The sequence below is a fragment of the Chiloscyllium plagiosum genome, unplaced genomic scaffold (assembly GCF_037043375.1).
Source record: "Chiloscyllium plagiosum isolate Xiang-an unplaced genomic scaffold, Cpla_swu_hap1 HiC_scaffold_2, whole genome shotgun sequence".
Taxonomy (NCBI): Eukaryota; Metazoa; Chordata; class Chondrichthyes; order Orectolobiformes; family Hemiscylliidae; genus Chiloscyllium; species Chiloscyllium plagiosum.
Genome location: NW_028270140.1, coordinates 694,033 through 709,691, shown reverse-complemented (window position 1 = coordinate 709,691; position 15,659 = coordinate 694,033). Strand labels below are relative to the sequence as shown.

Sequence of the window (15,659 nt, the reverse complement as noted above, 5' to 3'; positions counted from 1 at the left end):
TCCCTTCCTATAACTGCCATCCATCGCATACTGTTGCTGTTGCAAATTCCTCATTGCTTCAAACTGTCTCTCCAACTGATCCATTCGATCTGATAAGATTCGCATCCAACAGCATTTATGGCAGATATAATCCGCAGTAACCCTTAAATTCTTTCTAAACTCCCACATCTGACAAGAAGTACATATCACTGTACTAAAGGCCATTTTTGCTCCTTCACAAACTATAGACCCAGAAAATAACACTATCTTATTCCTCTACAAAACACTGCCCCAGGTTAAATTAATAGTTATGGCTTATATTTTAAGTTTAATCAAGAGACATATCTCCAAAAACATATAATCAAGAAAGAACCCACTCTACTCACTACTGCAGATTCTCTGTCGGCCACACTTAAAATAACGATTAACTTATCTGATTCTGTGTTGTGAACTTCGCCCAAACAGGTTCCTCCGAGATTAGTTGTGAATTTCACTGTTTGTTAATTTTCCCAGACGCACTCTGATGTCCAGCGATACATGAATTTAAACAGCAAAGGCAGTAACTGTGCAGATCTTTCTAAATTTCATTGATTACCGACCCAGAGTCCTCAGCCACTCTTCCTATAACAAGCACTTTATCCCTTTACAATGATCATTCGTGTAAACTACCTCTGGACCCCCTTCCAAGGCCAGAACACCCCCTTCCTTAGATACAGGGGCCAAAACTGCTCTCAATATTCTAAATGCAGTCTGACCAGAGCCTTATACAGCCTGGCAGTACATCTCTGCTCTTGTGTTCTAGCCCTATTAAAATGAACGCTAACATTGCATTTGCCTGTCTAACTGCAAACTGAACCTGTATGTTAACCTTAAGAGAATCCTGAACTCAAGACTTCCAAACCCTTTGTGCTTCAGATTTCCAAAGCATTTCCCCATTTAGAAAATAGTCTATGCCTCTATTCTTTCTACTAAAATGTATAACCTCACATTGAATTCCATCAGCCACCACTTTGTCCACTCTTCCAGCCTCTCCAAGTCCTCTTGCAGCTTTTCTGTTTCCTCAACATTACCTGCCCCTTCCCCTACCTTTATATCACCTGTAACCTGAGCAACAATGCTCTCATTTCCTTCATGCAGAATGTTAATGCATAATTAGTTGCAATATTTGTGCATCTCGGTTCTGTACCTGCACACCAGTACAAAGGGGCTAGCATGAAATATGACATGAGCTTTCACCAGAATGAAGAATAGCATTGCAAAGCTAGACTCTTGTCTTGCTACATGCTAAGTTTTGGCTGTATGGCAGAGATGAAAATATCAGTTGGATCCTGCTGATCCAGAGATTTCATCGGAATTTGAAAGTCCTTTATTATTGTATTTGCTCATTTAGGTTGTTTTGTTGTTGATGATAGGCAGTTGTGAATTATATTACAAAATGCTTTCTTCAATAGGTGGATGATGACAGAATGGACACCATGTTCACGGACGTGTGGTAAAGGAAGTCAAAGCCGACAAGTGGCCTGTACCCAGCAGCTCCGAAATGGAACCTTCATCAGAGCTCGAGAAAGTGACTGTCCTGTGCCAAAACCTACTTCACTCCAGCACTGTGAAGGTCAGGACTGCCTGACAGTGTGGGAAGCTGGAATATGGTCAGAGGTACAGAACTTTTTGAGCTTTCGCATGTGTTTTTCTTTAACAAATAGTTAATCGTTTATACCATTGCTCAACCAGAAGGATGAACCAGTAAAATTCAGCAATTTATATATTGTATGGAGTACTGTAATTTCAATGTTTTGTTGTGTTTTATTGTTTTTCCCTACATGCACAGATCTTTTTAAAATGGGTCTCTCCCTATAACAATGGCGATAATTTTAATCCACACTACCTGGTATGGCAGAGGCTGCTCTGCCTCTGTCATCTCCCCTGGTTAAATGTGAACGAGCAGAAACAGTGACTTCACTGGGTAAATATAAACCTAACTTTGTGAGATCCAGAGAGAGTCACCATGCCCAAATGATGGGACAGGGCCTGCTGCTGTATCGATAGCCTCTTGTTTAGTGTTAGAGCCTGTGACACCTGTGTCCACAAAACTTAGCAACTTATTTACATTCTGGTAGCTGCCTCTGTGCAGCACCTGATGTTTCAGCCAGGTACCAGACTGTTACACCAGGATGTACATGAGGCCTGCAAGTTAAAGGCAGCTCCATCATTAAATTAATGACATTGGGTGTCGAGGCATGAGTCAACATTGAATTAATTTCTGCAGACTAAACTCCGTCAGGAGCAAGTGGTCAGCAGTGTGTGCTTGTGTCATGTCTGTTTATCAGAAGTCTACAGTATTTTATGATCCCATTTCCAGCTGAAATGCTACAATGAAAGGTATCAATTCATACCATTGAAACAATTCATGCTAATTTCATTAATATATTGCAACTGCATTGAAGCCAAATGCCAGACACTAAGGAATCAGTAATCACTTTAATACTTTGCACAAATTTTATTTATTAATCATACATTGTGACAGAACTTTGGAATTTGTCACTATTTTCAAAATTTCCTGCAGAATCAATTGTTATGTGTTCTTGTAGGAATCAAGTGGTTCTTACATGTAATTCTGGAGAGTAATTGTATATACCATGTTTTTACTATCATGCAGCAATGATGCCCAGCACAGTGATGGGTTACTAAAGTACAGCACAGCTAACATAACCCCCACTAGATTTTGTGAGTCTCTATCATTTTTGTAGAATAATCCAACCTCACATTAGTTCTGAAGAAGAAAGATTAAATGGTATGATATGTTCACCATTCCCCAAGGAGGTGAGGCTGTAGACAGGGCTGCACATAAACAGCCCATGCACAATGTGCCTGCTGACTACCCACCTGTCATGCCCCCACAACAATTATATGTGTGGCAGTTCTGAGAAAGGATCACTCATCCCTGAAATGTTAACTCTGACTTCTCTCCAAAGATGCTGCCAGACTTGCTGAGCTTTTCCAGCAATTTCTGTTTTTGTATGTTTGGCAGAGACATGGTTATATGTTGGAAATGGAGCAGGTGACCCGCTTTGGGCAGGAAGTGGAAGGAGGCTGCCTTTTTTATGGATCCTCTGTTTCAATTGGAATATCTTTACCTCCCAAACAACAAGCACTCCTGCATTTCCCTCCCCCAGAACCTGTCCTTCCATCCTGTGATGCCTCATCATCGTGATTCCTACACCTCACCCTCTGTCACTTTCTCTTAGCTTTCATCCAATTTGCTAGCAGCTCTTGGAGGTGAGGCCTCCTCCCCAGAGGGCAGCCAACTCAAAACAAGTTAAATCTATTTCAGGGCCATGGGAATAAGTCTGTGGGGGAAGGGGAAATAATATGCATACTTCCAGCTCATGGCAACTTCTCACTGAATGTAAACTCCAATCCGATTTACCTTCTTGACCCAAGCACTTACTGTAGTACTTTATAACCAAAGCAACAACTCCATGAGCCAAAAAAGGAGTTCAAAGTCATTGCTGTCACGGGCAATTTGCCTGTTTATATGTGTTCTCCACATGTTCAGGAAATCTGGGCAACCTGTTGAGTTAAGGTTTTATACGATTTAAGAGAAGGCATATCTCGAATCAATTCAAGATATATCTAGGTGTTTAGTCTCCAGCAAAAGGGGCATGGGTCCCTTCAGTTAAAAATACTGTGACCCTGGAATTCTCATCATTTTAATTTCCAGCTGCACGAGCTCAGTCAAAAAACACTTCATAATAAATTTAAACTCCAAGACGTTTGGTTGATCCTGTTGTTTTACAAGGACGGTCTGGTTTAATAATGGCAGTTATAAAGAACTTACATTTAAATAGCACCTTTGACAACCTCAGATCAATAAAAACACACTTTTGCTGATAATGCTACGCTTTTGAAGTTTAGACAGTGTTCTGATGTGAGATATTGTAGGAAGAAAGATGCCAGTTACTCTTTTACCTTATACAAGGACATTAACTGGTATCAGTGTAGCAATAAATTCATGAAAATTAGGTCAAGATTCAATAAATCCCTGCCTGGATGACTTAGCCAAAGGTTCTAAGTCCTATACATTTCTGTGTACTGCATGTCTAAAACATGCTTTATGTCAGAGAACTTCCAACATTCTTTCGTAAACAGCAAGTGTCAACACAGATCATTTGATATCAGTAAGTGCTGAAGTAACAGCAGTGCATCTAAGTTAATTGTTGATCCAGCTGCTTCTAAATAGTATTCCAAAGGTTTAATGATATGTTACATACAATATGAAGTGCAAGGAAGTTGTATTAGGTACAATATGTTCTGACCCTTTTAACCTTGAATTACACATGGACATAAAATTATTCTGCAAATTCAATGGAAAAATCATTTATTGAGGTTGATGGGGATGCCTGTTACATTCTTAACCTAGCTGCAACAAGTTGAAATAGAAAGCAATTCAACTGTTATTTTCTCTTAAACAGTATAAGAGATTTTCACATCTGTCAGATTTATTCTGCAAAAGATTTGTACTTGACTCATGTCAAATTTAAGTATAAATTGGAGATATTTTGCCCTTGTAGCAACAAAATAATTGAAAGAGTTACATCAAAACTTTGAGTTTTTAACATGTGTATTTTTACAGCAATAATGAGAAAAGATGACAGTGAAGATTTTTCCCAAAGTCTGTAAGCAACATCCATTGATTCGGTCTGCCGAATTATTAAAGCTCCCAGTGTTGAGAAACTTCATGTACTGGGAATACATCATGAGATTGTGTTGCTGGAAAAGCACAGCAGGTCAGGCAGCATCCGAGGAGCAGGAGAATCGACGTTTCGGGCCAGAGCCCTTCATCAGACCTGCTGTGCATTTGCAGCAACACGTTCTCCACTCTGATCTCCAGCATCTGCAGACCTCATTTTCTCCATACATCATGAGATATCAATCAGCCCACAATGCACTACAGTTCCCTGTTGTGGAGGGATCTTGTTGAAATGAAATGCATTGTGTTCTGAAGCTATGCTGGTTTAATTGGGAACAGACCCCAACTGAACATAGTTCTTCATCTTCAGGAACCATGATTATTAGGATGCCCCTTAAGTTGGAAAACTATAATAATCTCCAAACAACACCTCTCACTTTGACTGTTATCTTTTTAACCAATGGCACTGAATTTAGCTTCCATGTGAGAAAAATATGTTTGACCCTACCTGCAGGCACCCACCATGATCTCCTCATTTCCTTCCAACAACAAACATTGCCTTCTCACTTTTGTCCCTGCATCGCACTGGAACCTCCACAGATCCTATCCATGTTCAAAAAGATTTACAAGATGTTGCCAAGGTTGGAGGATTTGAGCTATACCGAGAGGTTGTATAGGCTGGAGCTGTTTTCTCTGGAGCATTGGAGGCTGAGGGGTGACCTTATAGAGATTTATAAGAACATGAGGGGCATGGATAGGATAAATAGGCAAGGTATTTTCCCGGGGGTGGGGGAGTCCAGAACTAGAGGGCATACGTTTAGGGTGAGAGGGGAAAGATATAAAAGAGACCTACGGGGCAACTTTTTCACACAGAGGGTGGTACGTGTATGGAATGAGCTGCCAGACGAAGTGGTGGAGGCTGGTACAATTGCAACTTTTAAAAGGCACCTGGATGGGTATATGAATAGAAAGGGTTTGGAGGGATATGGGCCGGGTGCTGGCAGGTGGGACTAGATTGGGTTGGGATATCTGGTCGGCAAGGACGAGTGGGACTGAAGGTTCTGTTTCCTTGTTGTACATCTCTATGACTCTATGTTGATTTCAATGCTAATACTCCAATCATCCTGCTGTCCAGATCCCTCCCATTCATGAGGTTACAGACAAACTCACTTTTAGTGACACCCCTCCCACCCTTGCTTGTAACTCCCACTGTGCCACATCCAACTACTCCACAACTATCATGATACCCTCTGCCATGCAATGCCAGCAGCCAGTCCCAGCCCCAGCCCCAGTCTCAGCCCCAGTCTCAGCCCCAGTCCCAGTCCTAGCCCCAGTCACTGTCCCAGCCCCAGCCCGAGTCCCAGCCCCAGCCCCAGTCCCAGCCCCAGTCCCAGCCCCAGCCCCAGACCCAGCCCAAGTCCCAATCCTAGTCCCAGCCCCAGCCCCAGTCCCAGTACCAGCCCCACTCCCAGCCCAGTCCCAGCCCAAGTCCCAACCCTAGTCCCAGTTCCAGTCCCAGTCCTAGCCCCAGTCACTGTCCCAGCCCCAGCCTCAGTCCCAGTCCCAGCCCCAGCCCTAGTCCCAGCCCCAGTCCCAGCCCCAGCCTCAGTTCCAAATATACACTTTCTGCAATAATGACCATACCCTGCATTTTCAGCACTGTGTGAGATACCCTTCTCAGCCATTGCCTAAAAAAAGCAGGACGTACAGATAAAACAGTGAGAAATGGAGATAGGGCGCCCTATGCTTCTGAAATAGTGCAAGAGTATGTGTGGAGACAGCAGTTTTGGAAAGAGCAGGAGAGAGCATGGGATCAGTGGTGTGAGGCGCTGGAGCTTTGAACACTGCAACGCATCAGGGAGTAGGAGAGTTACCTGGACTCTGTGATTCAGGAGGCAGTCATACCTCTTAAACTATCTATATCAAATTTTATCTGTGATGAGGGACAGGAAAGTGTGATTGAGGGTGAGGCAGGAATGGAGATTCCGACTTAGGCTTTGGAGGAGCCTCAGTCAGTGGCCTCGTCCTGAGGGTACAAGGTTCGTGCTCCTGATATGGATAAGGGCACAGACCGCAGGGCAGACGAGTGAACTGACCACACACCGTGGTGCAGAATGTCATTTCATTGGAGAAGGGTGATCGGGAGGGGGGTGTCTGCAGAAGAGAAATGTAACAGCAAGAGGGAATCACTCATTTAGAAGACTATCTCTACAGCAAAGATTGAGACAACTGTGCAGAAGGTTGTGCTACCTACCTGCTGCCAATGGTCAGGAGAACTCTTCTGGACTGGAGAGAAACGTGGAGTGGGAGGGGAAAGATCCACTTGTTATGGTTGATGAATGTACCAACAACAAATGTAAGATTTGGAAAGAGGTTCTACTAAGGGATAATGAGCAGCTCTTCGTTATATCAAAATGCAGACCCACAAAGATGATAATCTCTGGAATGATATCTGAGCCACGTGAAAATCAGCAGAGGATAAATAAATTAGAGACGCAAATGTGTGGCTTAAAGATTGGTGTGGAAGAAATGGGCTTTGATACATGGGGAGAAAGTGAGGACTGCAGATGCTGGAGATCAGAGCTGAAAATGTGTTGCTGGAAAAGCGCAGCAGGTCAGGCAGCATCCAAGGAGCAGGAGAATCGACGTTTCAGGCATAAGCCCTTCTTCAGGAATGAGGAAAGTGTGCCCAACAGGCTAAGATAAAAGGTAGGGAGGAGGGACTTGGGGGAGGGGCGTTGGAAATGCGATAGGTATCGATAGGTATTTCCAACGCCCCTCCCCCAAGTCCCTCCTCCCTACTTTTTATCTTAGCCTGCTGGGCACACTTTCCTCATTCCTGAAGAAGGGCTTATGCCCGAAACGTCGATTCTCTTGTTCCTTGGATGCTGCCTGACCTGCTGTGCTTTTCCAGCAACACATTTTCAGCTTTGATACATGGGGCACAAGTATCATTACTAGGGAAACAGTAAGGCTTTTTGGGATAGGTTTAATTTGAATTATGCTGCAACCAGTGTCCTGATGAATCAAACAGTCAGGATTGTGGAAAGGGCATTAAATTAATTATTTAGAGGTAAGGAAGTGTTTAATTGAAGAGATGTTTAACAAATCCAAAGCTGAGAGTGGAGGTGCAGCGTAGTGAAAAGCTGAATGATAAAGTATCACAGGAAAGAGTGAGAAGCGTGCAGCAGAAATGAGACCAATCGCCAGTTGTACAGTAAAAAGTTACAAATCACACAACACCAAGTAATTGTCCAGCAGGTTTAGTTGGAAACACTAGCTTTCGGAGCACTGTTCCTTGATCGGGTGGTTATGGAGTATAAGATCATAGGACACAGAATTTATAGCAAAAGTTTACAGTGTGATCTAACTGAAATTACATGTCGAAAAAGAGCTGAATTGTTTGTTAAGTCTCTCATCTTTTAGAATGGGCATGTTGGTTTCAGTTCTTTCATATGTAAATTCCAGAACTTCCTTAAAGTTACATTCTCAAGTGAACTTTAACAATAGGTGCCATGTTGGCCCAGATAATACATTGAAGGTGTGAGGTGCCCTGTGTGAGGCTGTCTGTGCCCCAATGGTCAGACTGATTCTAATCTAAAAAAGGGATTTACAGAATCTTACATGGATTCATGCAGTTGTTGAGCAAAATAAAATGTAATTCTGCAAGTACAAATTCACCCCACAAACTTATATGTGTGTATGTGGGTGTGGGTGTGTGCGTGCAGGGGTTTTGAGTGTCTGTGAGAAAGTATGTGTGTGAGTGTGAGTGTAAAGGAGTATAACTCTGTCAGAGGGTGCGTGTGTGAGTGTGGGAGCATATGAGAGAGAGTTTGTGTATGAGAGAGGGTCTGTGTGAGTGTATGGTCTTTGGGAGTATATGTGTGTGTCTGTGTGTGTGAGAGAGAGAGTGCATAGTGCAGTGGGGTCACCTTTAATGTGACATGAACCCAAAGTCCCATTTGAGGCCATGTGTGATTTTTAACTTTTAACATGTGTGATCCCAGTCCAACACCGGCTCCTCCAAATCAGTAAAAAGTGAAGCTTCATTCCTTTTCTCTGAATACATGCAACACTTGTAACAAGATAGATGAGGTGACAGTATAAATAGAAATAAATGCCAGGTAATGAAACGTCTGGATATCAAACCTACAGCTCAGCGAGCAAACCTACATCCTAGAAATAAATGAATATGACTTGCCAGCTATGTAGGGAGGTTACTCAATATTCAAGGGTATTCAATTTTCCAGCTGAATATGTAAAAAAGAAAAAGGAGGTGGTGTAGATTTGTTAATCAAGGATCAGTTTGGTGGTGAGGATCGACGCAGGTGCAATCGATCGGGATATGGGATCAGTTTGGTTGGAAATAAGTAATAATAAGAAAATAAATCAGGGGTGGAATTCACCTATAGACCCCAGATTAGATTAGATTACTTACAGTGTGGAAACAGGCCCTTCGGCCCAACAAGCCGATGTGCAACCCACCCATACCCCTTCATTTACCCCTTACCAAACACTACGGGCAATTCAGCATGGCCAATTCACCTGACCTGCGCATCTTTGGACTGTGGGAGGAAACTGGAGCACCCGGAGGAAACCCACGCAGACACGGGGAGAACGTGCAAACTCCACACAGTCAGTTGCCTGAGGCGGGAATTGAACCCGGGTCTCTGGCGCTGTGAGGCAGCAGTGCTAACCACTGTGCCACTGTGCCGCCCACATTTGTTTTATTTTAATGTAGTATTCACTTGTATTTTCAAAAGACATTCAATGGCAAGGTATACTAAGGGGTTAATATGTGCTTTTCCATCACCATACTCTTGACTAAGGGGTTAATATGCAAGATACGGGTTTCTGGAGTCAAGAGCAATATATTTACATGGCTGGAGATTTGGTTAATGGACAGGAAGCAAAGAGTGCAGATATTGTGACATTTTTTAAGTTGGCAGGCTGTAACTATTGGAATGATGCAATGATCTGGAATGAAACCTCATCTATGTGGTATCTAAATTAATAACTTTGACCAACAGTCTAAGAGTTATGTTACTGTTTTTGCTGATGGTACAGAGATATATGGGAACATATTTAAGGAGGATGTAAAGATGTTACATAGAGATATAGGCAAGGTGGCAGGGTGGAGTTTAATGTGGGGAAATGTGAGCTAATGCATTTTAATAGTAAAAATAGAAAAGCAAAATATCTCTTTGAAAGGAGCATAATCTTTTGATGTTTGTGTGTAGAGGGACTTGGTGTATTCCTAAACAAAACACGGCAAATTAGTCTTCAGATGCATCAAGCAGTTAGGAGGACAAATGGCATGTTGAACTTTATTGCAAGGGAATTGGAATTGCAAGAAGAAAGAAATCTTGTTTTAATTGTTTTAATTGTTTAGGATGCTGGAGATGTCACAACTGGAGTGTTGTTCACAATTTTATTCTCCATAATGAATTTAAGGAAGGGTAGACTTCAAATGGGGTTATTGTAATTTAAGTCAAAAGACTGGTCACTAGAATGACAAGTTTTCCCATTTTATGGCCGATAAACTGAGCCTATACATTCTCATTTAGGCATTTGAGAAGTCATCTCACCAAAACATACTAAATACTAAGAGATTGCTTCTCTCGGCTGAGGAATTTCAGGCCACGTTGGCAGTATCAGGATAAGGAACTGCTCATTAAGAACCGAGTTGAGGAGAAATTTCATTTGGAAGATTGTCAGTTTTTGGAATTTTCTACTCTAGAGGGTGTGGGTGTTCCATTGTTGAGGTTAACGATTCTTTGGGACAAGATTTCTACAGCCCAGAAGGCACAGTTAGCCATTTGCAGTTACCATGTTGCATCATTGCCATTTTTTCAAAGGCAGGATGACAATCAGAAGGTCCATCTGCAGTGGGTGAGCAGTTTAGGTACTTTAAAGGCCTATAAGGCCACTTGTCAGAGGCTAGCTATTTATTTCCAGCCACCATTTAATACAATCATGGCTGATGAAATACTTCAATGCCTTTAACCAACACTATCCTCATAATCATTTGCAATGTTGGGAACTAAAAGTTTGATTTGATTTGATTTGATTTTTTGTTATGACATGTACTGAAATAGAATGGCAAGTGTTGTTTTGCATACTCTACAAGCAGATCATACCATACAAAGTATATCAGGGTAGCAGAACAGAATGCAGAATACAGTGTTACAGCCACAGAGAAGGTGCACAGAGAGAGAGAGAGAGGTCAACATTAACATTTGAGAAGTCTGATCAAAAGTCTGATAATAACAGGAAAGCAGTTGTTCTTGAATCTGTTCATGCGTGTATTCAAACTTTTGTATCTTCTGCCCAATGGAAGCAAGTATAACTGGGGTGAGAATTATGTTTGATTATATTGGTTGCTTTTAGCAGGAAGTATACATGGAGTCAATGGATGGAAAAAGTGAGGACTGCAGCTGCTGGAGATCAGAGCTGAAAATGTGTTGCAGGAAGGGCTTCTTCATTCCTGAAGAAGGGCTTATGCCCGAAACGTCGATTCTCCTGCTCCTTGGATGCTGCCTGACCTGCGCTTTTCCAGCAACACATTTTCAGCTCAATGGCTGGAAGGCTGATTTGCATGATGGACTGGGCTGTGTTCATGACTCTCTGAAGTTTCTTGCAGTCTTGGGAAGAGCAGTCACCATACAACACTGTGATGCTTCTAGATATGATGAATTCTGTGGTGCATCAATAAAACTTGTTAAGAGCCCTTGTGGATGTGCCAAATTTCTTTAGCCTCCTGACAAAGTAGGGATGTTGTTGTGATTTCTTTACTGTCATGTTGACATGAGTGGGCCAGAAGAGATTGTTGGTGATATTTACTCCTAGGAACTTGTTGCTCTCAATCACCTCCACCTCAGCACCATTGATACAGACAGGGGCGTGCCCTCCACTCCACTTCCTGAAGTCAATGACCAGCTCCTTCATTGTGCTGATGTTGATGGAGAGATTGTTGTCTTTGCACCATGCTGCTAAGCACTCAATTTCTTTCCTGTATTCTGTATCATCATTGTTTGAGATCTGATCTACAACAGTAGCGTAGACAGCAAACTTGTAAATGGAGCTGGGATGAAATTTGGCCACACAGTCGTGAGTCTATGAGCAGTACAGTAGAAGGCTGAGTATATAGCCTTGTGGACACCAGTGTTGAGGATTATGGCGGAGGACATGATGTCAGTTTTCCTTATTGATTGAGGTCTATGGGTCAAGATGTTGAGGATCTTGTTACAGAATAGGAGCCAAAGCCTTGGACTCAGGGTTTGGAGAAGAGTTTCTTTGGAATGATGATGTTGAAGGTGGAGCTGTAGTTAATAAGTCAGAGCCTGAGATGAAGACTGAGGTTCCAGAGCCCTATAAACAAAGAATTATGTGATTCGCCACTCTCTGAAGTAAATAAAACCTCTTCACCTTGGTCATAAATGCAATGCCCCTTACTTTTAAGTTGTGCCACCTACTTCTAGACTGTCCAACTCGTGGAAGCATTTTATCTGCACCTACACTTCAAGTACTTTGTAGGATTCAATGAAATTACCTTTCATTCTTTGAAACTCTAGAGAATATAGATCTAATTTGACCAAACTCTCTTCATAGGATAGTCCTGCGACCCCAGAAATAAGTCTGGCGAATCTTTGTCGATGGCAAGAATATCTTTCTGAGATAAGGAGACTAAAACTGCATTCTAAAACTAAAACTCCAGGTGTGGTTTAACCAAGCTCCTGTACAGTTGAAGCAATACTTTACTCAATGTCAACATATCTTAAAGTAAAAATGAATTGATTTCCAAAAGGCTAATGATAATCATCTTCTCCACAGAGATTAAGAAAAAAATATTTCTAAGGAACAAATCAGTCACAATTGCATTGAATTAATACATTCTTTCAAGTCAAGTTGTGAAGATGATATTTGTCTTGCTGTGTGATTCTTGACAAACATCAATTTGGGAATCTACATGAATTTGAGAGTTTCTGATAATCCACAGCTCTGTTTGAATGACTCATAAATATTTCACTAAATGTTTTCTCATTTCCACTATTATTCACTGTGTATTTCTGATTGTTCACTCTCTGACAAAACCCAAAGATGTGCAGGTTAGATGAATTGGCCGTGGTAAATTGGCCATAGTGTTCAGGGATGGGTAGGTTAGGTGCATTAGTTAGGGGTAAATGTAGAGTAATAGGGTAGAGGAATGGGTCTGAGTGGGTTACGCTTTAGAGGGTTGGTGTGGTCTTGTTGGGTCTAATGGCCTGTTTCCACGCTGTAGGGATTCTCTGTGTTATTATTTTCCAAACTCTGCCAAGTATACAGTTTCTGCAGAATTACTGTCTAGCTACATGCTAGAACCATAAAATTTGGCTTTTACAGATATGCAAAGAATTTTTTAAAAAAAAGAATAGTTTAAAATGTCTTCATGAGTAGATGCCAATATGCGTGAATTTCTACCAGTTACTTGCTTTCCCCTTTCTCAGTTCAGTTAACTCTTTTTCAGACAGGAGTTAGATGATCAAATTTAAATGTGGAAGCTTCTGAATAAACTGATCCATTTCCCAATAGACACGATAATATAAGAAATAAAATAGTGGTATTGCATTGTCAATGAGCCTAACATTAGTTAGCAACTTCTGGAGAGGAACAAGAAAATAAAATGTTTGGCACCATATAATTTTTCAGCTGACCAAATCACCGAGATCTGCCATTTCTGAGGATGCAATAAATTGGCATGTCAAGTTTTATGGAGGAAGATAAATTAAGACAAGATACCTATTGCTAGAACCAACTGAGTTTCAGCTAGAGTACTTAAGCCAAATGATTTAGTATCAGCTCAGTTTAGGAATGCAGACAACGTAATTCACCTGTGGATATAAACGAACACAGATTTCAACAGAAACAGCTGTCACAAAATCTTGACATTTGCTCAATGATTTATCATTTTCTTCTGATCGCTGTGTCGTGTGTTTTCAGAATTTTAGTTTCCTTTAGGGATTTTTAGGAACAGATGAGTTGAGCGTTGTGTCAACATCTGTAGCAGTGTTGGATATGGTGTGATGTTATTGTAAATTATATCCTTATGTTGATGTGTGTTACAGTGTTCTGTGAAATGTGGCAAGGGAGCTCGACATCGAACAATAAAATGTACCAATCCACGGAAGAAATGCGATTTATCAACCCGCCCAAAGGAGGCAGAAGACTGTGAAGATTATTCAAAGTGCTATGTCTGGAGAACAGGAGACTGGTCTAAGGTGATATATGTTTGGCAAATCAGCATTTTTTTGTGTAGCGTTCCTTTCATATTGCTAACTTTATACAGTCCTTTCTTACCTACAGGTGCATGAGATTGTATAAAATATGTGAGTGGTTCAGTGCAATAATTAATTCTGGGTTGTTCAGTGATTGCTGTTGACCATTCTTCTACTTTGAGATAAACAAGAATTAATTAGATTTCACAGAAGTAAAACACCAAAGTTCAATATCTTACTCCCCAAGTAGTTTGTTATGTTAATGCAGTCAATAACATTAGTCCCAGAAGATTTCAAGAAACTACCCACAATCCACACTGAGCGAGCTAATTTCAATTTGGTGGAATTATAATTGGCCTTGACTTCAGTTAGGGAGAATAAGGCTAGAGAGGGATGATTATCTATGACCTTGTATTAAAAATGCACCATTTAGATATTTGATGAGAACTAGACCATACCCATATATGTTGCCCCCACAGTTTAATAACAGATCTTGACAACATTCACTGCTGTGGCTTCAACATTAAGTAATTTGAGGAAAATTGATTTGGATACTACCAGATCTTGAAGTCAATCAGTTCCTATGGGAAGGATCTGGCGAATATTATGGAAAAATGGACTTGAATACTTGAAATCATATACGCCCAGTAAGTCAGTACTTGATATACAAAGAAATTAGCCTTTGAAATGAACACATGATCAGAAGTGTTCTGACAGAGAGTTGCACTTTAGATGTTGACTTACCTTTTCCTTTTAGAGGTTGATTATTTTATAGTTCATTTTATTTTTATTGTAATTACAACAATATTTTGTTGTTTCTCCCCTCCACTACAAAGTTCTTCAGGTTTTAGTTTGCACTCAAACATTTTGTTGATGCTTAGCTCTGGGTACTCTCTATGTCACTCTTAAATAAGGTAAGTGTTGTACAGTTCTTTCAGGATCATGCCAGATATGCAGTGTCAAAAATGGAAGCCATTCTTACTAGGTAGGCAGTTTCATTTTTTAAACTTTTCTTTTTTGTCCCAGACTGACTCAACTATTAGGCCTCCAAACACAGCTGGGAGCCATTCAGCTGGCATCAGTAATGAGACCTATTGGCAAATGGCTTCATCAGAAATCTCTCAGATTAGCATCTGTGCATGTCCTTAATGCCAACTGGGAGTGGTCCAAGCTGGTAAAATTCAATACATCCAAGTATAAAATGTTTCTGCTACTTTTTAAACGTTGTCTGGCTTGGGAAATATTTAGTCCTGTAGCTGCCCTGTCCAAGAGTGGCAAACCCTTTAATCTTGCCCTTGTGGAAAGAATTTTAATCAGCCACATGCCAGGGGTCAGATACGGGGAGTGGTTACATTGGCAAAAATATGTAACTTGAACCCAAAGTGCTGGTAATGTGCCTACTAGTTGTTCAACTGTGACAGGTTTGGGTAAAGCTCCTCCAGAGAGTGGAGTTAATGATTACAATATTTAAATTCAGGCACTTTTATGAGATTTTTACCATAACTTGAAATTGTCAGCTTCTCTATGTGTTTCCCAGAAGGAGAAAGTGTTATGAAAAGGGGCATAGGATTAAGTGCCATTCCATGGAGAAATTTAAAGATCCTGAGGTTGATTAAAGGATCAGCACTCACAGCACAAACTCTCTCCACAGATGACACCTGACCTGATGACCTTCTCCTGCAACTTCTGGTTTTGATCCACCATTTTACTCCCAGATAACTTGCAAAAAGTTATCT

General features: G+C 41.2%; 1 protein-coding gene across 3 annotated transcripts in view; it reads left to right on the top strand.

Annotated features, from left to right (window-relative positions):
* Positions 1-15,659, top strand: part of LOC122563838 (A disintegrin and metalloproteinase with thrombospondin motifs 19-like) — a 567,067-nt gene that overhangs the window by 501,877 nt on the left and 49,531 nt on the right. For all 3 annotated transcript variants that reach the window (XM_087994240.1, XM_087994230.1, XM_087994226.1), the window contains 2 exons: positions 1,431-1,635; positions 13,774-13,926. In XM_087994240.1, the coding sequence (XP_087850366.1) occupies positions 1,431-1,635; positions 13,774-13,926 (358 nt within the window). The remainder of the gene's footprint in view (positions 1-1,430; positions 1,636-13,773; positions 13,927-15,659) is intronic.